Raw genomic sequence first — 26160 nt, forward strand, 5'->3', positions numbered from 1 at the left:
TGGCAATGTCGTAAAAATGCTAACAAAAATTATATATTTGGATATCATTTAGGGTTAGGGTAAGGCAATTGTTATCAGTGTGGTTAGGGTTAATGTTAGGTTTAGGTTTAAAATCAAATTGTATTGAGAAGATAAATTGTAGAAATAGGCGGGGTTTATGACTTTATGGCTGTGCTAACTAGGGACGACCTCAAATCCATCCAAGTTGAAGGTGAAAGTATTTTCCTATCTCGTCCTGTAGCACTTTACACAGCGGTTTGTGCCCGGGTTGTTTAACGCTTTGTCTAACACCCCTCCTTGGTAATAGTCATCATTATGTCGTTATTCGGAGAGGTTCCCCAAGCCACCCCAGTGGCTGTATTCAAGCTGTCGAATGATTTTAAAGAGGACGCGAACCCCAAGAAGGTGAACCTCGGAGTTGGAGGTAAGAGATGATGATGATGCGTCAATCGCTGGGATGAAGTAAGCAAGCTAGCTAACATTTGGATCACAGAGTTCCACCGCGATAACAATGCACCTGCTGCCTGTCCGATTTCCTGCACCATTAATAATCGCATAGTTAATTTACTAGCGAACCGTTCAACCGTGGCTAACTAGCTAGCTAACGTTAGCAGCTAACTTAGTGTTTATTTTTACATTTTATTTAATCTTTATTCAAATAGGCAAGTCAATTAAGAATGAATTATTATTTACAATGATGATATAGTATACCTTAGCTAATCCCTAATAACTAGTGCATCATCTGAAATGTTGTGTTGCAGGGCCCTGTTTGAAAACTAGGTAACACTTTACTTGACACCCAGTGTCATAAGACGGTCATAACCATGTCGTAACAGCTGACATAACTTGTCATAACATGTCATAATATGGTCATAACACTGTCATTGCATATATATATATATATATATATATATATATATATATATTAAGCAACACCTGGTGTGACCTATTGCGTTATTTTATGGCTGGTTATGACACCTACATCAGAGTAATTTATTCAAATTAGTGTTTTCCCTGCCAAGAAGTTTCCTTTCATTTGAAAGTTTGTCACTTAGATCCTTTGTTTTTGTTGTAATAAATTCTTTACAGTCATGTTTTTTTCATTAACTTGTAGAAACTACATTTAATGACACTGTCATGAAGCATTATGACCATCCTGTGTCACTTTACTTGAACTAAGAAAATACACTTTATGACACTGTCAATAAGCATTATGACCATCAGAATCATATAAGCCATGTAGGCCTATCACGTACATACCCTTAAGTCAGTCATCAGTCAAAAAAGGTCATCAATCAAAAAGAGGATGTCTTGTCCTGCTCCTGAAATCTGCTCCTGCATTCATCCCAGTCGTCATCAGCAGAGCATTGAGGTAGGCGCATGTCTGACATCAATGTTTGCGCAATTGCAATGATACTTTAACATGGTCATGTTAAAAATTTTAGAACACAATCATACTGTTGACACAAGCTGTGGTCTAATGGAATGCTTTGCCTTGTGTGGTAGGTTTTGGGTTTTGACACTTATGTAGGTGTCATAACCAGCCATAAAAGTATGCAATATATGTCACAACAAGTCTAAATCTATGTCATGACAGTGTTATGACCATATTATAACAGGTTATGGCAAATTATGTAAGCTTTTATAACATATGACATGTTTGACTGTGTCATAACGTGTTATGACACTGGGTGTCAAGTAAAGTGTCACCTTTTTGCATTCTCCCTCAATGTTGTGACAGACTGGATCTGTTCTATGTGTTGAAACCTCTTCACCTAACCAATCAATCAGGATAGCATGATGTCCTTTGCTTTCCGTGCTGATTGTTCAGAATCCCTAGATAGCCTAGCAAGGCCTATATAACCTGTCGTTGGCAGTCATCCAAAGAAGTGGCTCTGTCACTGCAGTAAGGAGGACTGGAACAGACTTTAACATGCCGGTAGTTGTAGCTGGAGATCAATGAGTCATGGTCATATCACTGTAAGTTAAGATAAATTGACCGTAATCATGAAGTAATTCACTCCCATTCACTCTCTACGATCCTCCTATGAGAGACTGTAGACAGAATACACCCCGTCCCTCCCCTTTCTTATTGTCACACAACCCACATTTCCATTTAGTCACACAGTGCAGTGCACTCACACATTACCATTCTTCTGACTGAATCTTTGTATGGAGTGTTGTTATTATTATTTAACACTGCAGCCCAAAGGCTGAAATCTCCATGTGTGATCTGACTGCTTGCTTGGCCTCTCCGGACTAAAGGATTTGCATTGCGCTACATTAGAGCAGAGCTACGCCAGAGAACTGGCCAAAGCTCTGTTGTTGTCACATGGTATTAAACCCTCTATTAACAATTCATAAGAGATGGAAAAACGGTGGTGGATTAGGGTCCTGTTGGAACACTTTACAGTTATTTCAGAAAGTATTCACACCCCTTGACTTTTTCCACATTTAGTTGTGTTACAGCCTGAATTTAAAATGGCAACCGAAAACAGTTCTGGCTGGTGCAGACACACAACAGAAAACAGAAAATAATCACCCAAACAAAACACAATAGAAAACAGGCTACCTAAATATGGTTCTCAATCAGGGACAACGATTGACAGCTGCCTCTGATTGAGAACCATACCAGGCCAAACACAGAAATAGCAAATCATAGAAATAGGAACATAGACAACCCAACCAACTCACGCCCTGACCATACTAAAACAAAGACATAATAAAAGAACTAAGGTCAGAACGTGACATGCCCCATAATGTCAAAGTAGAATCATCTTTTTAGAAATGAATTAAAAATGAAAAGCTGAAATGTCTTGAGTCAATAAGTATTCAACCCCTTTGTTATGGCAAGCCTAAATACGTTCAGAAGTAAAAGGTTGCTTAACAAGTCACATAATAGTTTGCATGGACTCACTCTGTGTGCAATAACAGTGTTTACCTCATCTCGGTACCACGCACATATATTTATCTGTAAGGTCTCTCAGTCGAGCAGTGAATTTCAAGCACAGATTCAACCACAAAGACCAGGGAGGTTTTCCAATGCCTCGCAAAGAAGAGCACCTATTGATAGATGGATTAAAAAAAAACAGACATTGAATATCCCTTTGAGCATGGTGAAGTTATTAATTACTCTTTGGATGGTGTATCAATACACCCAGTCACTACAAAGATACAGGCTTCATCCTAACTCAGTTGCCAGAGGGGAATAAACCGCTTAGGTATTTTCATCATGAGGCCAATGGTGACTTTAAAACAGTTAAGAGTTTAATGGCTGTGATAGGAGAAAACTGAGGATGGATCAACAACATTGTAGTTACTCCACAATACTAAGCTAATTGACAGAGTGAAAAGAAGGAAGCCTGTACAGAATATAAATATTCCAAAACATGCATCCTTTTTGCAACAATGCACTAAAGTAATACTGCAAAAAATGTGGCAAGGCAATTCATCTTTTGTACTGAATATAAAGTGTTTTGTGGTTTCGATTCCCGCTGGGGCCACCCATATGTAAAATGTATGCACTCATGAGTGTAAGACACTTAAAAAGTGTCTGCTAAATGGCATATGATATTATTATTATTATTATTATTATGCATGGGGCAAATCCAATAGAACACATTACTTAGTACCACTCCCCATATTTTCAAGCATTGTGGTGGCTGCATCATGTTATGGGTTGTGGTGGCTTGTAATCATTAAGGACTGGGCTTTTCAGCATAAAAAATAAAGGAAATGTGTAAGGTTCTGTATTTATTTTCTTAGTCAACCTCGTGTTCTGTTTCATTATGTTCTTGAACGTAGCCCTGTTTCTTTGTGTTCTTGAACGTAGCCCTGTTTCTTTGTGTTCTTGAACGTAGCCCTGTCTTTCATTTTTGTTCATTGATTTCACCTGTGTTAGTTACTCGCCTGGTCTCATCAGCTCCTTATTTAGTTCAGTTCGTTCTGTTTGTGCCTTTGTGAGGTATTGTTCGTTTTTACTCTACTAAGCCTTTTCCTAGCTCGTTTGTGAGAACCAGTTATAGCCTTCAGTCTTAGTTTTGATTCACCTGCGTGTTTGCCTACCTGTGTATGACCATTGCCTGCCTGTGACCACGATTCCTGCCTTCTGTGAAGGTGAATTAAACACCTGCTGCGCGTGAATCTACACCTTTTTCTCCCTGAGTATTCATTACAAAATGGAGCTAAGCACAGTCAAAATCCTATAGGAAAATCTGTTTCAGTCTGCTTTCCACCAGACACTGGGAGATTAATTCAGCTTTCAGCAGGACAATAACCTTAAACACAAGTACTGTATACACTGGAGTTGCTTACCAAGAAGACAGTGAATGTTGTTGAGTGGTCGATTTAACAGTTTTGACTTAAATCTGCTTGAAAATAAATCTATGACAAGACCTGAAAATGGTTGTCCAGCAATAATCAACAATCATTTGAAGAATTTAGAAAATAATAATGGGCAAATGTTGCACAATCCAGGTGTGGAAAGCTCTTAGAGACTTACCCAGAAAGACACAGCTGTAATCGCTGCCAAATGTGACTTTAACATGTATTGACTCAGGGTGTTGAATCTAATCAAGATATATTAGTGTTTTATTTTTCATATTTTTTTTTTTACAAATGTTAGAATTATTCTTCCACTTTGACATTACATAGTATTTTGGCTAGATCGTTGAAAAATAAAAATTAAAACATTTTTAATCCCTCTTTGTAACACAACAAAATGTGGAAAAAGTCCAGGGGTGTGAATACTTTCTGAAGGCCCTGTAAATGTATGCCTCAATGCCTTACCTGAAGTAATCGCTAACATGATTGGATGGGTGTTAGCAAGCATTCCACTACATGTAATGTTTTATTATTTTTTTATTTTTTTTAACTAGGCAAGTCAGTTAAGAACAAATTCTTATTTACAATGACGGCCATAGCTTTGACCAATCCAATCATGTCAATGAGGAATACTTGAAAGGAGGAAAGGATGGATGTTGTTGGATCAGTGCCTAAACTAGCTCTTGAGAACCCAAGGGGGTATACCCATTTACAAACAGAAATGGTATGAGAATGTGAATTTTGAACTTTTGTTGCATACATATCCAGATGATGCTGCATACTATTTTGCACAAGGACGCTGTCAGAATGCTCAAAGTGTAAACCTGCTGTATCGTGACACTGCGTTTGCTCTTTCCCCCTCCCCCTGCTCTCTCTCTCTGCAGTGCAGGTCAGAACCGTTTGAATTTCCCTGATTAGCACAGGTCAGGCCTACGGCCCAGTAATTCCTTCCTGTAGTAGACTAACATTAGACTGGTACTGTGGTCAGCTGGCTGAAAATAACTGACATATGTACATATGCTACACCATGTGTTTACATGCTCATAGAACAGATAGACCCATGTCCCTTCTCTTGAACTTCAGTCACAAATTATACAGTTAGTCGGGCTCTTTTAGAAAGTGGATGTGGAAGTATGTTTTCCGACAGTTTACAGACTATAATAGTTGAGTAGGTAAGAGTCTGTAGACAGGAGTGCCCTCTCCTCTTTAGCTCAACAACACTGTTTACTCTGATTTAGTAACTTACTAGTTTGGCTTTCTTATCAGTGATGTCTGACTGGAATTTAGGACAGCAGAGGAAAGTGCACAACCGCAGTCTTTGACGTTCATCAGGTTGTAGCCTGATCCGTTAAAACTATAAAAAAACAAACCTTTGCAGAGTTGACCACCATCCACTTAAAAAAAATAATTCTGTTTACTATAGAATACTAAAGTACTTACTATAGAATTCTGTTGTAAACTGTAGGTATAACACGTCTATTTCTATTGGCACAAGCACTGTTAATGAAACAAACTGTTCACACCCCTCTGGTTGGCAGAGAGAAAATTTAGCAGTTTTAAAGCTTATTTCCTGCAATTCCATACATTTTGCCATGGGATGGAGGCTTTATTTTGCCATTTTAACCCAATGAGTCCTACCATCGTGCCGTTGTGATTTAGGACCTCTAACCCCTTTTAAACATTGTGTGTTTATCTATTTATTTTGCATCCGTTGGGTACCAACCATTAGTCTGTGTGGTTAACAGGGGCTGAGCTAGAGCAATGTTTGTGAGACAAGGGTCTCGAAGGGGCCCAGGGCTGTGTCTTTTTACAAAATCATCTGTAGAGTCAGAATGGTTTGAGCTACAAAGCGATCTATGAAAATTTGAGACTCACGAAGTCGCACATGTAACATGTTTTGCTCTACGACACTCACAAGCTATACAAGAGTCGTTAAAAGGTAAGGGGTTCTTCTACTTAGCATAATAATACTGTAATAAGCTCACAGTTGCTGTCACAAACTCCACACAATTGTCACGGACTAGTTGGACATACATTTCCCACTGACCAAACAATTTCTGTACTTACATTCATATAAATACATTTTTTATCAGGTTTTTGCTTTGCAGGATCTTATTTTTTTGTTGTTGACGTTTGTCAAAAAAACTCATGAATGTAACTGTTTATATCAAATTATTTTGTGTTCTACTTGTAGCCCTGGTTGTCCTGAAAAGAAAATGGCTGGACATGCAGATAAATGAAAGTTTGTCATGGGGTGCAGAGAAAGTGTTGCAGTTTTAAAGCTAATTCCTTATGTGTTCATGTGATATTTGAGTGACTAAAAAAACGTTAGCTGACATGGGTTAGTTGTTCTGGACATTTCTGACAAATTATAAATACAGTTGAAGTTGGAAGTTTACATACACTTAGGTTGGAGTCATTAAAATGTTTCAACCACTCACCAAATTTCTTGTTAACAAACTATAGTTTTGGCAAGTCAGTTAGGACATCTACTTTGTGCTTGACACAAGTCATTTTTCCAACATTTGTTTACAGACACATTATTTAACTTATAATTCACTGTATCACAATTCCAGTGGGTCAGAAGTTTACATACACTAAGTTGACTGTGCCTTTAAACAGCTTGGAACATTTCTGAAAATGATACCATGGCGTTACAAGCTTCTGATAGGCTAATTGACATCATTTGAGTCAATTGGAGGTGTACCTGTGGATATATTTCAAGGCCTACCTTCAAACTCAGTGCCTCTTGACATCATGGGAATTCAAAAGAAATCAGCCAAGACCTCAGAAAAAAAATTGTAGACCTCCACAAGTCTGGTTCATCCTTGAGAGCAATTTCCAAATGCCTGATGGTACCACGTTCATCTGTACAAACAATAGTACGCAAGTATAAACACCATGGGAACACGCAGCCGTCATATCGCTCAGGAAGGAGACTCGTTCTGTCTCCTAGAGATTAACTTACTTTAGTGCGAAAAGTGGAAAACAATCCAAGAACAACAGCAAAGGACCTTGTGAAGGTGCTGGAGGAAACAGGTACACAAGTATCTATATCCACAGTAAAACGAGTCCTATAGCGACATAACCTGAATGGCCGCTCAGCAAGGAAGAAGCCACTGCTCCAAAACCGCCATGAAAAATCCAGACTACGGTTTGCAACTGCACATGGGGACAAAGATCGTACTTTTTGGAGAAATGTCCTCCGGTCTGATGAAATAAAAATAGAACTGTTTGGCCATAATGACCATCGTTATGTTTGGAGGAAAAGGGGGAGGCTTGCAAGCCGAAGAACACCATCCCAACTGTGAAGCACGGGGGTAGCAGCATCATGTTGTGGGTGTGCTTTGCTGCAGGAGGGACTGGTGCACTTCACAAAATAGATGGCATCATGAGGATTGAAAATTATATGGACATATTGAAGCAACATCTCAATACATCAGTTCAAGTTAAAGCTTGGTCACAAATGGTTCTTCCAAATGGACAATGACCCCAAGCATACTTCCAAAGTTGTGGCAATATGGCTTAAGGACAACAAAGGAGGAGGAAGAGGAATGGGCCAAAATTCACCCAACTTATTGTGGGAAGCTTGTGGAAGGCTACCCGAAGTGTTTGACCCAAGTTAAACAATTTAAATGCAATACTACCAAATACTAATTGAGTGTATGTAAACTTCTGACCCACTGGGAATGTGATGAAATAAATAAAAGCTGAAATAAATAATTCTCTCTACTATTATTCTGACATTTCACATTCTTATAATAAAGTGATGACCCTAACTGACCTAAGACAGGGAATTTTTACTAGGATTAAATGTCAGGATTTGCGAAAAACTGAGTTTGAATGTACTTGGCTAAGGTGTATGTAAACTTCCGACTTCAACTGTGGCTCTCTAAGGTCTGCAATGACTGACATGACTTGAGGAAAACTGCTGATGCACTACCCAATGAAATTGCACCTTGAGCATTCTACTATTGCAACTTTCAGTAGTAAGTTGAAAGCCAGACTGAGTTCCGACCCTTTGCACCCCCACAGTTTGGGAATTACTGCTGTAGGATACTATAAAGTGCATTCGGAAAGTATACTGTGCACTCAGACCCCTTTACTTTTTTCACTATTTGTTACGTTACAGTGGCTTGCGAAAGTATTCACCCCCCATGACATTTTTCCATTTTTTTATTGTGAAACAAACAAGAAATAAGACCAAAAAACGGAAAACTTGAGCGTGCATAACTATTCACCCCCCAAAATCAATACTTTGTAGAGCCACCTTTTGCAGCAATTACAGCTGCAAGTCTCTTGGGGTATGTCTCTATAAGCTTGACACATCTAGTGATAGGTGAGAATTGTCTGTTAATTGAATGATTAGAATATTCCGCCCTGAAACATATAATTGTATGGAATTGTTTAGAATGTATAAATCAATAAATGTGTATCAATAAATGTGTCGTCCTAGTCAGAATTAGGGTAAAGACAATATGTCTATGGTATTTTAAACACAGACTGTCTGAGCTTGGTGCCGAACTGACTAGAATAAAGAATAAAGTCACCATCTCTGTCGGCTGGGAAGTGAGACAGACAGTGTGTGCGGAGCAGGACATGTGTGTGCGTCTGTTTGTGTGGGTATGTGTGTATGTGCTTCTGTTTGTGTGTCTGTTTGTGTGTGTGCGTATGGCTGTGTGAATGTGTGGGCGTGAGAAGTCAGTATAAAATTAATTGTTTTGTATTCTTGACTTCAGAACGTTCCGTGAATAAACCTTTTTGACCACTTAGCTGGTCCTCCGTCTGTTTCATTCGACCAGGATCTTACAAATTCTGGTTTGCAGACTGAGAGTAATATAATTAAATTGGGTGATGTACCTGGAGAACATAATTCTGTTATCATCTAGCCACTGGGATTTTTGTCCATTTTTCAAGGCAAAACTGCTCCAGCTCCTTCAAGTTGGATGGGTTCCGCTGGTGTATAGCAATGTTTAAGTCATACCACAGATTCTCAATTGCATTGACGTCTGGGCTTTGACTAGGCCATTCCAAGACATTTAAATGTTTCCCCTTAAACCACTCGAGTGTTGCTTTAGCAGTATGCTTAGGGTCATTGTGCTGCTGGAAGATGAACCTCTGTCCCTGTCTCAAATCTCTGGAAGACTGAAACCGGTTTCCATCAAGAATTTCCCTGTATTTAGCGCCATCCATCATTCCTTCAATTCTGACCAGTTTCCCAGTCCCTGCCGATGACAAACATCCCCACAGCATGATGCTGCTGTCACGAACCGGCTCAAAGCCCGTAACAAAAGGGAGACAACGTGGAGATAAGGAGTAACAAAACATATATATTAAATAAAGTAAACTAAGTACAATATACAATGGTGTGTGTAATCAGTAATCAGTAGTGTAAGTGAGTGTTTTGCATCCATGAATGTGATAGTGCAGGGTGTTGAAAGGTGCCAAAGCAAACAACCAAAAGGCCACCAAGATACACAACAAAATCTGTAAAGGTGTCTGCATGGAGAGAGTCTCCTCCATGAATGGGGAAGTTGTGTATTTATCCTGGGACACACCGGGCCCAGGTGTTTCCCATGTAGCTGACGACCCTCCCAACTCCGCCCACCGGCATCCTAATAAGGAAACAAGAACAAAGAGAGAATACAGCAGACAGAGTGGGAGGGTCATCACACTGCCACCACCATGCTTCACTGTGGGGGATGGTGTTCTCGGGGTGATGAGAGGTGTTGGGTTTGATGGTCAAAAAGCTCAATTTTAGTCTCATCTGACCAGAGTACCTTCTCCAATATGTTTGGGGAGTCTCCCACATGCCTTTTGGCGAACACCAAACGTGTTTGCCTATTTTTGTCTTTAAGCAATGGCTTTTTTCTGGCCACTCTTCCTGTCACGATCATCGTATTGAGGAGACCAAAGCGCAGCGTGATGTGAATACATATTTTTAATGAAAGACGAAAAACACGAAGTACACTAACCAAACAAACAAACTAACAAGATGAACGTGACTGCTAAAGAAACACTGTGCTAACAAGCAACATAACATAGACAATAACCCACAAAATACCCAAAGAAGATGGCTGTCTAAATATGGTTCCCAATCAGAGACAACGATAACCAGCTGCCTCTAATTGAGAACCACTCTAGGCAACCATAGACATACATAAACACCTAGATGGTAAACAACCCCATAAACCTACAAAAAACCCTAGACAGTACAAAAACACATTCATCACCCATGTCACACCCTGACCTAACCAAAATATATAAAGAAAACAAAGAATACTCAGGTCAGGGAGTGACAGTACCCCCACAAAGGTGCGGACTCAGGCCGCAAAAACCTAATCAAAAGGGGAGGGTCCGGGTGGGCATTTTTCACGGCGGCGGCTTGGGTGCGGGACATGGACCCCGCTGTACTTAAGTCTTGGCCCACTTAGGTGGCGCCTCTGGAGCGGGGACCCTCGCACCGGGCCCCGGACTGAAGATCACCGTAGAGAGCACCACTGGACGGAAAGGCGCCTCTGGACTGAGGAGCGGCTCTGGCAGCTCCAGACAGGAGGGAGATTCCAGCGTCGCCGGCGTGACAGGCGGCTCTGGCAGCTCCTGGCTGGCTGACGGCTCTGGCAGCTCCTGGCTGGTTGACAGTTCTGGCAGCTCCTGGCTGGCTGATGGCTCTGGCGGCTCCTGGCTGGCTGACGGCTCTGGCGGCTCCCGGCTGGCTGACGGCTCTTGCAGGTCCCGGCTTGCTGACGGCTCTTGCAGCTCCTGGCTGGCTGACGGCTCTTGCGGCTCCTGGCTGGCTGACGGCTCTGGCGGCTCCCGGCTGGCTGACGGCTCTGGCGGCTCCAGGCTGGCTGACGGCTCTAGCGGCTCCTGGCTGACTGGCGGCTCCTGGCTGACTGGCGGCTCTGGCAGCTCCTGGCTGGCTGACGGCTCTGGCAGGTCCTGGCTGACTGACGGCTCTGGCAGCTCCTGGCTGACTGACGGCTCAGGACAGACTGGCGGCTCTGACGGCTCAGGACAGACGGGAGACTCTGGCGGCTCAGGACAGACGGGAGACTCTGGCGGCTCAGGACAGACGGGAGACTCTGGCGGCTCAGGACAGACGGGAGACTCTGGCGGCTCAGGACAGACGGGAGACTCTGGCGGCTCAGGACAGACGGGAGACTCTAGCGGCTCAGGACAGACGGGAGACTCTAGCGGCTCAGGACAGACGGAAGACTCTAGCAGCTCAGGACAGACGGGAGACTCTAGCAACTCAGGACAGACGGGAGACTCTATCAGCTCTGGGCAGGAGGAAGGCTCTGGCAGCGCTGGACAGGCGGGAGCACTTGTAGGGATGAGACGGAGAGACAGCCTGGTACGGGGGGCTGCCACCAGAGGGCTGGTGTGTGGAGGTGGCACCGGATAGACCGGAACGTGAAGGCGCACTGGAGATCTTGAGAGCAGGGCTGGCACCATCCGCCCTGACTGGATCCTCACCCTAGCCCGGCAGATACAGGGAGCTGGGAAGTAGCGCACCGGGCTAAGCAAGCGTACTGGGGACACCATGTGCTCCACCGCATAACACGGTGCCTGACCAGTACAACACCCGCCACGGTAAGCAAGGCTCGGAGAACTGTACCGCCGAGCTGGCACAGGACGTGCAGGGCTAGGGAGGTGCACAGGAGGCCTGGTGCGTGGGGCTGGCACAGTCTTCACCAGACGGCTAGCACGCACCTCAGGACGAGTATGGAGAGTTGACCCAGGTGACATCAAATCCCCGACACGCTCCGTCGGGCGGATGTCGTGCCTCAGGCACCAACACAGCAACTCTCTCCTCCAATCTCCCCATTAACTCACTGTCTCTGCTTCGCTCACCTCCAATACCGCCCTGACCGGCTCTGGTTCCAACCTTGGCTCCTTACGGTAAGCAGGGGGAGTTGGCTCAGGTCTGACTCCTGACTCTGCCACACTCTCCCTGTGCCCCCGCCCAATACATTTTTGGGGCTGCCTCTCGGGCTTCCAGCCGCGCTACCGTGCTGCCTCCTCATACTGGCGCCTCTCTGCTTTTGCTGCCTCCAGCTCTGCTTTGGGGCGGCGATATTCCCCTGGCTGTGCCCAGGGTCCTTCGCCGTCTAGAATCTCCTCCCAAGTCCATGAGTCCTGCGTTCTTTGCCGCTGCTGCTGCTGGCCGTTACCACGCTGCTTGGTCCATTGTAGGTGGGTTATTCTGTCACGATCGTCGTATTGAGGAGACCAAAGCGCAGCGTGATGTGAATACATATTTTTAATGAAAGTCAGAAAATACGAAGTACACTAACCAAACAAACTAACTAACACGACGAACGTGAGTGCTAAAGAAACACTGTGCTAATAAGCAACATAACATAGACAATAACCCACGAAATACCCAAAGAAGATGGCTGCCTAAATATGGTTCCCAATCAGAGACAACGATTACCAGCTGCCTCTAATTGAGAACCAATCTAGGCAACCATAGACATACATAAACACCTAGATGGTAAACAACCCCATAAACCTACAAAAAACCTTAGACAGTACAAAAACACATACATCACCCATGTCACACCCTGACCTAACCAAAATATATAAAGAAAACAAAGAATACTCAGGTCAGGGATTGACACGTCCTTAAAGCCCAGCTCTGTGGAGTGTATGGCTTAAAGGGGTCCTATGGACAGATACTCCAATCTCCGCCGTGGAGCTTTGCAGCTCCTTCAGGGTCATCTTTGGTCTCTTTGTTGCCTCTGATTAATGCCCTCATTGCCTGGTTCTTGAGTGTTGGTGGGCGGCCCTCTTTTGGCAGGTTTGTTGTGGTGCCGTAGTCTTTCCATTTTTTAATAATGGATTTAATGGTGTTCCATGGAATGTTCAAAGTTTCGGGTATTTTTTTATAACCCAACCCTGATCTGTACTTCCACAATTTTGTCCCTGACCTGTTTGGAGAGCTCCTTGGTCTTCATGGTGCCGCTTGCTTGATGGTGCCCCTTGCTTAGTGGGGTTGCAGACTCTGGGGCCTTTCAGAGCAGGTGTATATATACTGAGATCATGTGACAGATCATGTGACACGTAGATTGCACACAGTTGGACATTATTTGACTAATTATGTGACTTCTGAGGGAACCTGGTTGCACCAGATCTTATTTAGGGGCTTCGTAGCAAGTTATTTTTTTCATTTCACTTCACCAATTTGGACTATTTTGTGTATGCCCATTACATGAAATCTAAATAAAAATACATTTAAATTACAGGTTGTAATGCAACAAAATAGGAAAAACGCCAATGGGGATGAATACTTTTGCGAAGCACTGTACAGCCTTATTCTAAAATGTATTAAATAAACTATTTTCCTCATCAATCTACACACCTTTCCCAATAATGACAAAGCAAAAACAGGTTTCTAGGACTTTTTTGCAAATGTATTAAAAATAACTAAAACAGATATACCTTATTTACACAGGTATTTCTCCAGTAGGTTTCCTCAAGGACAAAGCCTTTGATGTCAAAGATAATAAAATAAAAACGCTATAGTAAATACTACAGTAATGTCTGCAAAAACAACAGTATACTACAGTCTGTTAAAACACTACAGTAAATACTACAGTATACTAAAGTCAGCAAAAACACTACAGTACTAAATACTACAGTATTATACAATCCGTAAAAACACTATATGAAATACTTTAATATACCGTTTAAATACTGTTGTAAACTGTAAATACTACAGTAAAGACTGCGAAAACACAACAGTGAACACTATAATCTTTATACCATAGTATACTATAGTATTTCTTCATGTGGATGAGACATACGGTAGGCCTAATTACATATTAGTCTACTTGGATCTTGCAGAGCAGTAAAGCTTCTAGTGTAGTAAAGCGCAGGTGAGAGTGTTTGTGACATTTCCATCTGAGTTAGATCTCTCCTCAGGTTGTCAGTGTTCATTGTTCATTGGCACCTTCCCCTCTTGAGTGGGTTGCTCACCAAGGCAGTAATGCCAGCTGGAGAGAGAGCCATAGGGCCAGAATTGGGCTACTGCAACATTTGCACCGTAAAACAAACTTAACCTGTAAAACTGTCTCTTCCCTCCAGCCTACAGGACAGATGAGGGCCAGCCCTGGGTGCTGCCCGTGGTTAAGAAGGTGGAGAAGATCATTGTAGCGGACAACAGTCTGAACCATGAGTACCTGGCCATTCTGGGTCTGCCTGAGTTTAGGTCCTCTGCATCCAAGATCGCCCTGGGAGAAGACAGCCCTGCCATCCAGGAGAACAGGGTAGGGTAGTTTTTGAAGTGTGATTGTGTTAGGAGAGTTGTGTTGTGTGCATGATTATGCAGATATTGAGCTGAATTTAAAGGAATGTATTTAAATTTGTACTGGTGCGCTACATTGCTCCTAAGTAGTTATCAAGTCACTTATTTAGTGTGTATCAGCCACCACCTTCTCTCTCCCTCTGTCTATCTCTCCCCCTCTCTCTCTCTGCTGTCTCTCTCTCTCGGTCACCCTCTCTCGCTCTCCCTCACCCCCTATCTCTCTCTCACGCTCGCTTCCTGTCTCTCTCTGTCAGGTGGGAGCGGTGCAGTGTCTGGGGGGTACAGGTGCTCTGAAGATGGGGGCAGAGTTTCTCAGACGCTGGTACAACGGGAACGACAACACAAAAACACCTGTCTATGTCTCAGCGCCTACCTGGGGTACACACACACACACACACACACACACACACACACACACACACACACACATGCACACAGGAACGACAAGACTTAAACACCTGTTTACATCTCTGCTCGTACGGCTGATTCAGTGCTGTATGAATGTCCTCAAATAAGATATAAACTTTTCATTGTTATTGTTATCTTATCTGGACCTTATACTACTAAATTGTCCTCTTAATAGTTCATTAATATACAGTGCCTTGGGAAAGTATTCAGACCCCTTGACCTTTTTCCACATTTTGTTACGTTACAGCCTTATTCTAAAATTGATATATTTTTTTTCTTCTCATCAATCTGCACACAATACCCCATAATGACAAAGCAAAAACAGTTAAAAAAAATGTTTTTTTGCTAATTTATTAAAAATACTAGACTGAAATATCACATTTACATAAGTATTCAGACCCTTTACTCTGTACTTTGTTGAAGCACCTTTGGCAGCGATTATAGCATCAAGCTTGGCACACCTGTATTTGGGGAGTTTCTCCCATTCTTCTCTGCATATCCTCTCAAGCTCTGTCAGGATGGATGGGGATTCTTTTTTTTATAACATTTTTATTTAACCTTTAACTAGGCAAGTCAGTTAAGAACAAATTCTTATTTACAATGCTGTCCTACCCCGGCCAAACCCGGACGACGCTGGGCCAATTGTGCGTCGCCCTATGGAATTCCCAATCACAGCCGGTTGTGATACAGCCGGGAATCAAACTAGGGTCTGTAGTGATGCCTCTAGCACTGAGATGTAGTGCCTCAGACCGTTGCGCCACTCGGGAGACCCTGCCATTCGGGAGCGTTGCTGCACAGCTATTTTCATGTCTCTCCAGAGATGTTCGATCGGGTTCAAGTCCGGGCTCTGGCTGGGCCACTCAAGGACATTTAGAGACTTGTCCTGAGGCCACTCCTGCATCATTGGCTGTGTGATTAGGGTTGTTGTCCTGTTGGAAGTTCAACCTTTACCCCAGTCTGAGGTCTTGAGCGCTCTGGAGCAGGTTTTCATCAAGGATCTATCTGTACTTTGCTCTGTTAATCTTTGCCTTGATCCTGACTGGTCTCCCAGTCCCTGCTGCTTAAAAACATTGCCACAGCATGATGCTGCCACCACCATGCTTCACCGTAGGGATGGTGCCAGGTTTTCTCCAGGCGTGACACTTGGTATTCAGGCCAAATAGTTCTTTAGGTGCCTTTTGGCAAACTCCAAGTGGGCTGTCATATGCCTTTTACTGAGGAGTGGCTTCCATCTGGCCACTCTACCATAAAGGCCTGATTGATGGAGTGCTGCAGAGATGGTTGTCCTTTTGGAAGGTTCTCCCATCTCCACAGAGGAACTCTAGAGCTCTGTCAGAGTGACCATCGGGTTCTTGGTCACCTCCGTGACCAAGGCCCTTCTTCCCCAGATTACTAAATTTTGCCGGGCGGCCAGCTCTAGGAAGAGTCTTGGTGGTTCCAAACTTCTCCCATTTAAGAATGACGGAGGCCACTGTGTTCTTGTGGACCTTCAATGTGGGACATTATATAGACAGGTGTGTGCCTTTCCAAATCATATCCAATCAGTTGAATTTACCACGGGTGGACCCCAATCAAGTTGTAGAAACATGTCAAAGAGGATAAATGGAACAGGATCCACCTGAGCTCAATTTCGAGTCTCATAACAAAGGTTCAGAATACTTATGTAAATAAGGTATTTCTGTTTTTTATTTTTAATAAACCTGTTTTGCTTTGTCATTATGGGGTATTATGTGTAGATTACTGAGAAGTTTTGTTATTTAATCAATTTTACAATAAGGCTGTAACGTAACAAAATGTGGAAAAAGTCAAGAAGTCTGAATACTTTCGCAAGGCACTGTAGGTGATTAAGTCCAGCATGTTACTTTTTAACATGCTGGACTTAATCTTTGTAACTACGTATGTCAGCTAATGTTGTCAGCTAATGTTAGGCCTCAAAAGACACATGAAGCATTCAAAGAAAGACTCCTCTTTAGAGAAAAGTGTTGTGAAACCTCTACTGTTTGTTTCTAGAGAACCACAACGCTGTGTTTGCCAACGCCGGGTTTGAGGACATCCGTCCCTATAAGTATTGGGACGCAGAGAAGCGGGGTCTGGATCTGGACGGTTTCCTAGGCGACCTGGAGGTGAGACGCTGACCTCTGAACTGGTGGTGTTGACATGGACACCAGACTGCCTCCCGAACTCTGAGTTTACCTCACAATAGTGAATGTTGAATATCTTAACTGGTCATGTCAACGTAGATAGTAAATTAGCTTTTTCCACACGGTTGAAAAGAGGATAGGTGCATCACTTGGTGCATCACCTCCCAGTACACAATATGTTATTTGTCTGTCCTGTAGTCTAACATTGACCTTTGACCCCTGTCCCAGAGTGCACCAAAGCACTCCATCTTTGTTTTGCACGCGTGCGCCCACAATCCCACCGGCACAGACCCTACACACGTAGAGTGGATGCAGGTGGCTGAGGTCATGAAGGTAAGAATGTGTGTGTGTGTGTGTGTGTGTGTGTGTACACATGTTTTACTATACTTGTGAGTACCAGAAGTCCTCACAGGAATAGCAAACCACCTTAAAAGGCTATTAGTAAAAATACTGTTTTATGGGTTAGGGTTAGGTTTAGTCTTAGAGGTTAGTGAAAATAGGATTTTGAATGGAATCAATTGTTGGTCCCCCCCCCAAAATAGTAAGACATAGCTGTGTGTGTGTGTGTGTGTACATGCCCAGCGTTATGTAACAAAAAAAAATATTATACATTTAAAAATATATATATATTTTCTGTAGGTTTTAATATTTCTCCTTTTTTGTTTTCTCTCTCCCCAGAGGAGGAAGCTGTTTGTGTTCTTTGACTCAGCGTACCAGGGCTTTGCATCAGGCTGTCTGGATAAGGATGCCTGGGCCGTACGCTACTTTGTAACGCAGGGCTTCGAGATGTTCTGTGCCCAGTCCTTCTCCAAGAACTTTGGCCTCTACAGTGAGACACACACTCACACACACACACACACCAGTGTTGATTTCGTCAACAATAACTATGAAGAAAAATACTCGTCAACTACTTATTTTTCCTGACTAAAACAATGACGACAACGAGACGAGATGACCTGGAAAAAACTAGAACTTACAAATTACTTTTAATTTTACTCAATGGAAATGTGACGAGATGAGAATTCCACATGAGACTAATGGACATTAAATTTGCCATGAAGCTCATTTTCATCTGTTTTGTTCAACCCTTTGGGGTAGGCCAGCATTGGCTGCGTGCGTGCAGAATGAACTTCTTCAGTTGTGTGATCTGCCCGGCTCTCCCACACAGCTCTCAGGCAGTCACTTCAGTCACTCGTCAATCTTCTGAACTGATGCGAAGCCAGGACACTTCACTTAACTACGCTAATCTCAGCTAGAAACAATCATGTTTACTCTCTCTCCTACTTTCATGTAGACTGTTTTCCCATGTGCGCTGTTATTTATTCATTCGTGTTGCTGCTCTCTCGCCACAGTACTCAAATGCGAGTTGCGGTTGCTATTTTCCTATGGGAAAAACAAATGCTATTTGTTGAATATTAGGATTGCAGTAATACTTCTGGCATTTTTGGAAAGCTCAAATTATTCCCCTTTCAAGAAAACCATTGTTATTTAACCCTCTTGACGGTTACGATGAGGATAAAATCTAAAAGCTGTTGAGAAGCCTTTTGGTCCTAGACTTGGTGCTCCGGTACAGCTTGCCATGTGGTAGTAGAGAGAACACTGGGGTGGCTGGAGTCTTTGACAATTTTTAGGGCCTTCCTTTGACACCGCTTGGTGTAGAGATCCTGGATGGCAGGCAGCTTAGCCCCAGTGATGTACCAGGCTTTACGCACTACCCTCTGTAGTGCCTTGCTGTCGGAGGCTGAGCAGTTGCCATACCAGGCAGTGATGCAACCAGTTCTCAATGTTGCAGCTGTAGAACCTTTTGAGGATCTGAGGACCTATGCCAAATCCTTTTAGTTTCCTGAGGGGGAATAGGCTTTGTTGTGCCCTCTTTACAACTGTCTTGATGTGTTTGGACCATTCTAGTTTGTTGGTGATGTGGACACCAAGGAACTTGAAACTCTCAACCTGCTCCCCTGCAGCCCGTCGATGAGAATGGGGGTGTGCTCGGTCCTCCATTTGCTGTAGTACACAATCATCTCCTTGGTCTTGGTTACGTTGAGGGATAGGTTGTTATTCTGGCACCACCCGGACAGGTCTCTGACCTCCTCCCTATAGGTTGTCTCGTCGTTGATCAGGCCTACCACTGTTGTGTTGTCTGCAAACTTAATGATGGTGTTGGAGTTGTGCCTGGCCACGCAGTCATGGGTGAACAGGAAGCACAGGAGGGGACTGAGCACACACCCCTGAGGGGCTCTAGTGTTGAAGAGCAGCGTGGCAGATGTGTTGCTACCTACCCTCACCACCTGTGGGCGGCCCGTCAGGAAGTCCAGGTGTTTAGTCCCAGGGTCCTTAGCTTAGTGATGAGCTTTGAGGGTACTATGGTGTTGAACTCTGAGCTGTAGTCAATGAATAGCATTCTCACGTAGGTGTTCCTTTTGTCCAGGTGGGAAAGGGCGGTGTGGAGTGCAAAACAGATTGCATCATCTAGGGATCTGTTTGGGCGGTATGCAAATTGGAGTGGGTCTAGGGTTTCTGGGATAATGGTGTTGATGTGAGCCATTACCAGCCTTTCAAAGCACTTCATGGCTACGGACGTGAGTGCTACGGGTCTGTAGTCATTTAGGCAGGTTGCCTTAGTGTTCTTGGGCACAGGGACTATGGTGGTCTGCTTGAAACATGTTGGTAGTACAGACTCAATCAGGGAAAATGTCATGTTGAAAATGTCAGTGAAGACACCTGCCATTTGGTCAGCACATGCCCGGAGCACACATCCTGGTAATCTGTCTTGTGAATGTTGACCTGTTTAAAGTTCTTACTCACCTCGGCTACGGAGAGCGTGATCACACAGTCGTCCGGAACAGCTGATGCTCTCATGCATGCCTCAGTGTTGCTTGCCTCGAAGCGAGCATAGAAGTGATTTAGCTAGTCTGGTAGGCTCGTGTCTCTGGGCAGCTCTCGGCTTTGCTTCCCTTTGTAGTCTGTAATAGTTTGCAAGCCCTGCCACAAGACGAGTGTTGGAGCCGATGTAGTACAATCTTAGTCCTGTATTGGCGCTTTGCCTGTTTGATGGTTCGTCAGAGGGCATAGCAGGATTTCTTATAAGCTTCTGGGTTAGAGGCGTCACTACAGACCCTGGATTGATTCCAGGCTGTATCACAACCGGCCATGATTATGAGTCCCATAGGGCGGCGCACAATTGGCCCAACGTCATTAGGTTTTGGCCGGGGTAGGCCGTCATTGTAAATAAGAATTTGTTCTTAACTGACAGAGTTAAATAAAGGTTAAGTACAAAATATCTAAAAAAATATGTGACTAAAATAGTTCAGACTTTTAGTCGACTGATAATAACTAAAACTAACGGATGAAAGGACAAAAATTTGACTTCGACTAAAAAGGTATTTTAAGACTAAAACTAAATCTAAAATTGCTGCCAAGATTAACACACATGCACTCACACACACACTGTAAGATGCATTGAAACATATGAAACCAATCTATGTATTCTTACTCCCACCTTTCACACATAACACGCACACACATATTTCAAATGTAATATATGTACATAATGCAATCTGTAAACTGCAGGGAACCCTAAAGAAAGTTTCTGTGTGCTGGCAGATGAGCGTGTGGGGAACCTGACTATTGTAGCTCGTGATTCTGACAACCTGAAGAGAGTTCTATCTCAGATGGAGAAGATTGTCAGGGTAACCTGGTCCAACCCTCCCTCCCAGGGTGCAAGGCTGGTCGCCATCACACTCAACACACCTGAACTCTTCGCTGAATGGTGGGTACACACACACAGACATTACAAAAGTAGTGTATGCACGTCCAACAATTAAACATGAGTGGTCAAAACGTAGATCTATATCCTCCCTTCCTCCCCCTCTCTGTCTGTCTAACCCTGTCTCTCTATCTGTCTAACCCTGTCTCTCTATCTGTCTAACTCTGTCTCTCTGTCTAACCCTGTCTCTCTGTCTAACCCTGTCTATCTGTCTAACTCTGTCTCTCTGTCTAACCCTGTCTCTCTGTCTAACCCTGTCTCTCTGTCTAACCCTGTCTCTCTGTCTAACCCTGTCTCTCTGTCTAACCCTGTCTCTCTGTCTAACCCTGTCTCTCCGTCTAACCCTGTCTCTCCGTCTAACCCTGTCTCTCCATCTAACCCTGTCTCTCTGTCTAACCCTGTCTCTCTGTCTAACCCTGTCTCTCTGTCTAACCCTGTCTCTCTGTCTAACCCTGTCTCTCTGTCTAACCCTGTCTCTCCGTCTAACCCTGTCTCTCCATCTAACCCTGTCTCTCTGTCTAACCCTGTCTCTCTGTCTAACCCTGTTTCTCTGTCTAACCCTGTTTCTCTGTCTAACCCTGTCTCTCCATCTAACACTGTCTCTCCGTCTAACCCTGTCTCTCCATCTAACCCTGTCTCTCTATCTGTCTAACTCTGTCTCTCTGTCTAACCCTGTCTCTCCGTCTAACCCTGTCTCTCCGTCTAACGCTGTCTCTCTATCTGTCACTGTCTCTCCGTCTAACCCTGTCTCTCTGTCTAACCCTGTCTCTCTATCTGTCACTGTCTCTCCGTCTAACCCTGTCTCTCTGTCTAACTCTGTCTCTCTATCTGTCTAACACTGTCTCTCCATCTAACCCTGTCTCTCCATCTAATCCTGTCTCTCTATCTCTCTAACTCTGTCTCTCTGTCTAACCCTGTCTCTCCATCTAACCCTGTCTCGCCGTCTAACCCTGTCTCTCCGTCTAACCCTGTCTCTCCGTCTAACCCTGTCTCTCCGTCTAACAATGTCTCTCCGTCTAACCCTGTCTCTCCGTCTAACCCTGTCTCTCCATCTAACCCTGTCTCTACGTCTAACCCTGTCTCTCCGTCTAACCCTGTCTCTCTGTCTAACAATGTCTCTCCGTCTAACCCTGTCTCTCCATCTAACCCTGTCTCTCCGTCTAACCCTGTCTCTACGTCTAACCCTGTCTCTCCGTCTAACCCTGTCTCTCCGTCTAACAATGTCTCTCCGTCTAACAATGTCTCTCCGTCTAACCCTGTCTCTCCGTCTAACCCTGTCTCTCTGTCTAACCCTGTCTCTCCGTCTAACCCTGTCTCTCCATCTAACCCTGTCTCGCCGTCTAACCCTGTCTCTCCGTCTAACCCTGTCTCTCCGTCTAACAATGTCTCTCCGTCTAACCCTGTCTCTCCGTCTAATCCTGTCTCTCCATCTAACCCTGTCTCTACGTCTAACCCTGTCTCTCCGTCTAACCCTGTCTCTCCGTCTAACAATGTCTCTCCGTCTAACCCTGTCTCTCCATCTAACCCTGTCTCTCCATCTAACCCTGTCTCTACGTCTAACCCTGTCTCTCCATCTAACCCTGTCTCTCCGTCTAACAATGTCTCTCCGTCTAACCCTGTCTCTACGTCTAACCCTGTCTCTCCATCTAACCCTGTCTCTCCATCTAACCCTGTCTCTCCATCTAACCCTGTCTCTACGTCTAACCCTGTCTCTCCGTCTAACCCTGTCTCTCCGTCTAACAATGTCTCTCCGTCTAACCCTGTCTCTCCATCTAACCCTGTCTCTCCATCTAACCCTGTCTCTACGTCTAACCCTGTCTCTCCATCTAACCCTGTCTCTCCGTCTAACAATGTCTCTCCGTCTAACCCTGTCTCTCCATCTAACCCTGTCTCTCCGTCTAACCCTGTCTCTCCATCTAACCCTGTCTCTCCGTCTAACAATGTCTCTCTGTCTAACCCTGTCTCTCCATCTAACCCTGTCTCTCCGTCTAACCCTGTCTCTCCATCTAACCCTGTCTCTCCGTCTAACAATGTCTCTCCGTCTAACCCTGTCTCTCCATCTAACCCTGTCTCTCCGTCTAACAGTGTCTCTCCGTCTAACCCTGTCTCTCCATCTAACCCTGTCTCTCCGTCTAACCCTGTCTCTCCATCTAACCCTGTCTCTCCGTCTAACAATGTCTCTCCGTCTAACCGTGTCTCTCCGTCTAACCCTGTCTCTACGTCTAACCCTGTCTCTCCATCTAACCCTGTCTCTCCGTCTAACCCTGTCTCTCCATCTAACCCTGTCTCTCCGTCTAACCCTGTCTCTCCATCTAACCCTGTCTCTACGTCTAACCCTGTCTCTCCGTCTAACCCTGTCTCTCCGTCTAACCCTGTCTCTCCGTCTAACCCTGTCTCTCCGTCTAACCCTGTCTTTCTGTTTAACCCTGTTTCTCTGTCTAACCCTGTCTCTCCATCTAACCCTGTCTCTCTCTCTCTCCGTCTAACCCTGTCTCTCTGTTTAACCCTGTTTCTCTGTCTAACCCTGTCTCTCTGTCTAACCGTGTCTCTCTCTCTCTCGGTCTCCCTGTCTCTCTGTTGTAGGAAGGATAATGTGAAGACCATGGCAGACCGTGTGTTGTTGATGAGGGCTTCACTCCAGGCTAAACTGCAGGCTCTGGAAACCCCAGGAACATGGGACCACATCACACAGCAGATCGGCATGTTCAGCTTCACTGGCCTCAACCGTAAGCACACACACATACACACACAAATGAATGCAAACAAATGCATACCTCTCTTTTCCTCTCTAGTCTTAAACACACACATACACTCCCCACCCAGCTATTTTTTGCTTCACCAGTCCGCTGAGCACATCCTCATTACTGTTTGTGTGAAGTAACTTACTGGATAAACATTAAACTCCCCTGTGCTGTGCTGTCTTCCGTAGAGCTTCAAAAAGCTGTTAGAACCAGGAAACAGCTTCCCAGCGTAGAGAGCACTGACGCTAAGGCTCAATGATGCCTTAACTGAACGGGGGGGGGGGGGGATATATAATATACCGATAGTATATTGTACGTTCTGAAAATATAATACTTGTGATGTCATACCTTTTAATATTTTCTTTCCTTGTCTCTGTTCAGCTAAACAAGTGGAGTACATGATCAAGGAGAGGAGTATCTACCTAATGGCCAGCGGTCGTATCAACATGTGTGGTCTGACCACTAAGAACATCGACTATGTGGCCGAGTCTATCCACGAGACTGTTGTAAACGTCCAGTAGAAGACTACACTACCCACAACCACCAGCACTCCCTCCTGCCCCCCACCAGCTGTGTTTGTGTGTGTGTGTGTATAATGTATTGGACCAAACATACATAATAAGCCCCATTCCCAACTCCCAGCACACTAGCTTATGCTGGGCCTATAATGTCGCTTGTTGTCTATAGATACATTGTATTTGAACACTTAAATGAATGCACAGGCAGCGTAAAGGCTAAAGAGAAGTTTCATGATTTGTCTGTGTGTCTCTGTGTGGGTATCATCCCTGTGTGTCATCACTGCTGCTTGCAGTTGAGTGTGGAGTGATTTAATTTGTACTGTTTTTGTTCAGTAGTGTTGAAGTCCTGTATACTGATTAAGCACTGTGTGTCAGGGCATTTTAGCTGCTGTGTGCTTCCACACTAAGCACTAGCTGTCTGTGTCTTAATACTCTGAAATGGCTTCCTTTCCTCATCTCCTTCATTACAACTGATGTTCCTTCAACCTATCGTGTCCAGCCAGATCAGTGATCATGGAGGGAAGGACACAAGGAAAGGAGATATGGAAAATAAGCTATATTGTTTAAACTATTGAGACACAGCCCAAGTGTTTCTGGATGTATTAGGACTAGCTCCCGCAGTGCTGGTGATGGTGATCTTCCATTGCTTATTAATATTATTAACATTACCTTATGATTAGTATTGTTTGGGTCGTTGAATTGCGGTGGGATGTGGGCCTGGCATTTTGAAACAAATGTACCTCATTTGTATTTATTTTTTATTTAAAGCTGCAGTAGTAACGTTTTGGACGACCTGACCAAATTCACGTTGAATTGTGAGTTATAGATTTGGATTTCTCATTGAAAGCAAGTCTAAGAAGCAGTAGATCTGTTCTATGTGCACTATTTCTATGCTTCCCGTTCTTAAGTTTCGTTTTTGCATCTTTTCCTTTGGCTTTTGTACACCAGCTTCAAACAGCTGAACATGAAATATATTTGGTATGGAAAAAATATCTCAAAGCGGTTAAGATGGTACAATGATTCTCTACACTATACCTGCTGGTTTTGTCACAAACTGAAACTACTCAAACTATTAGAACGCTAGCAAACAGGACATGACGGAACCATTTCTGCAAATTGCACCTTTAAATGTATTTGGGTACTATCAGGTGCAATCGGGAGAATGTATTAAAAAAAAGGAATGCCATCGCAATTCAAGAACGACCCATTTTTATGCAGATTTCATTCCAACTGTGAAAGGCGCATTCCCTTGTCTGTTTGACCTACCCACCTGCATACCTCATAGGAGTTGTTTGTGTCCACTTGAAAGATAACCTAAATATTAACTGTGACCAAGTAATCAGTACTTGACTTGAAAGCATACAACAAGTACTAGAGTGAAAAACAATCAATTGACCAAATCAGTCATGCACTAAATGTATGTCGAAGAGATGTAGCTATGTAATAAGGATGCTAATATTGAACTTGAACTATGGACGTTATATTTACAATCATGTTTATTTTGGCCCAAGATGATGAAGTAAAAATGATGTATCACTTAAACTGTGTAACTCTCTGTTGAATTTCACATTCGAAGTCCTGGCGTGCATTCAATAGGGACAAACAGGACTGTTCTCAATCAGAGAGCAACAATCCCTGTTATTTTTGTTTCAACATTTGAAAGAAGGATCTGCTCAATGTGAATGTCCAATCAGTCTATTCCGAAGCGGTCGCTCTCTGTTGTTATTATTATTATCAGTATCTGACATCTCTGTGGTATACGTGTATTGTTCAAAATTGCACAAATCAAATGCACTAACAGATGCTGTGAATACCTATGTATCTCAAGGGGGTATGACTCAAATCCTTTAATAAATGTCTGCACACTACAATATAATGCCAGTTCTTTCCATCTGAGAGCCAGGATGCAAAATATATTTTGTTTGTGCAAGTTGTCTCTTTGGTGTGTGTT

General features: G+C 43.8%; 1 protein-coding gene across 1 annotated transcript; it reads left to right on the forward strand.

Moving 5' to 3' along the window:
- LOC110502673 (aspartate aminotransferase, cytoplasmic) lies at window positions 1-26139 on the forward strand. Its single transcript, XM_036960380.1, has 9 exons — window positions 1-424; window positions 14416-14597; window positions 14890-15013; window positions 17054-17166; window positions 17413-17517; window positions 17863-18013; window positions 20788-20953; window positions 23534-23676; window positions 24073-26139. The coding sequence occupies exons 1-9, from the start codon at window positions 316-318 to the stop codon at window positions 24210-24212; spliced, it is 1233 nt and encodes a 410-aa protein (XP_036816275.1). The 5' UTR covers window positions 1-315; the 3' UTR covers window positions 24213-26139.
- Window positions 26140-26160: the final 21 nt, after the last annotated feature.

This window comes from Oncorhynchus mykiss, chromosome 23 (genome assembly GCF_013265735.2).
Source record: "Oncorhynchus mykiss isolate Arlee chromosome 23, USDA_OmykA_1.1, whole genome shotgun sequence".
In the NCBI taxonomy this organism is placed as follows: Eukaryota; Metazoa; Chordata; class Actinopteri; order Salmoniformes; family Salmonidae; genus Oncorhynchus; species Oncorhynchus mykiss.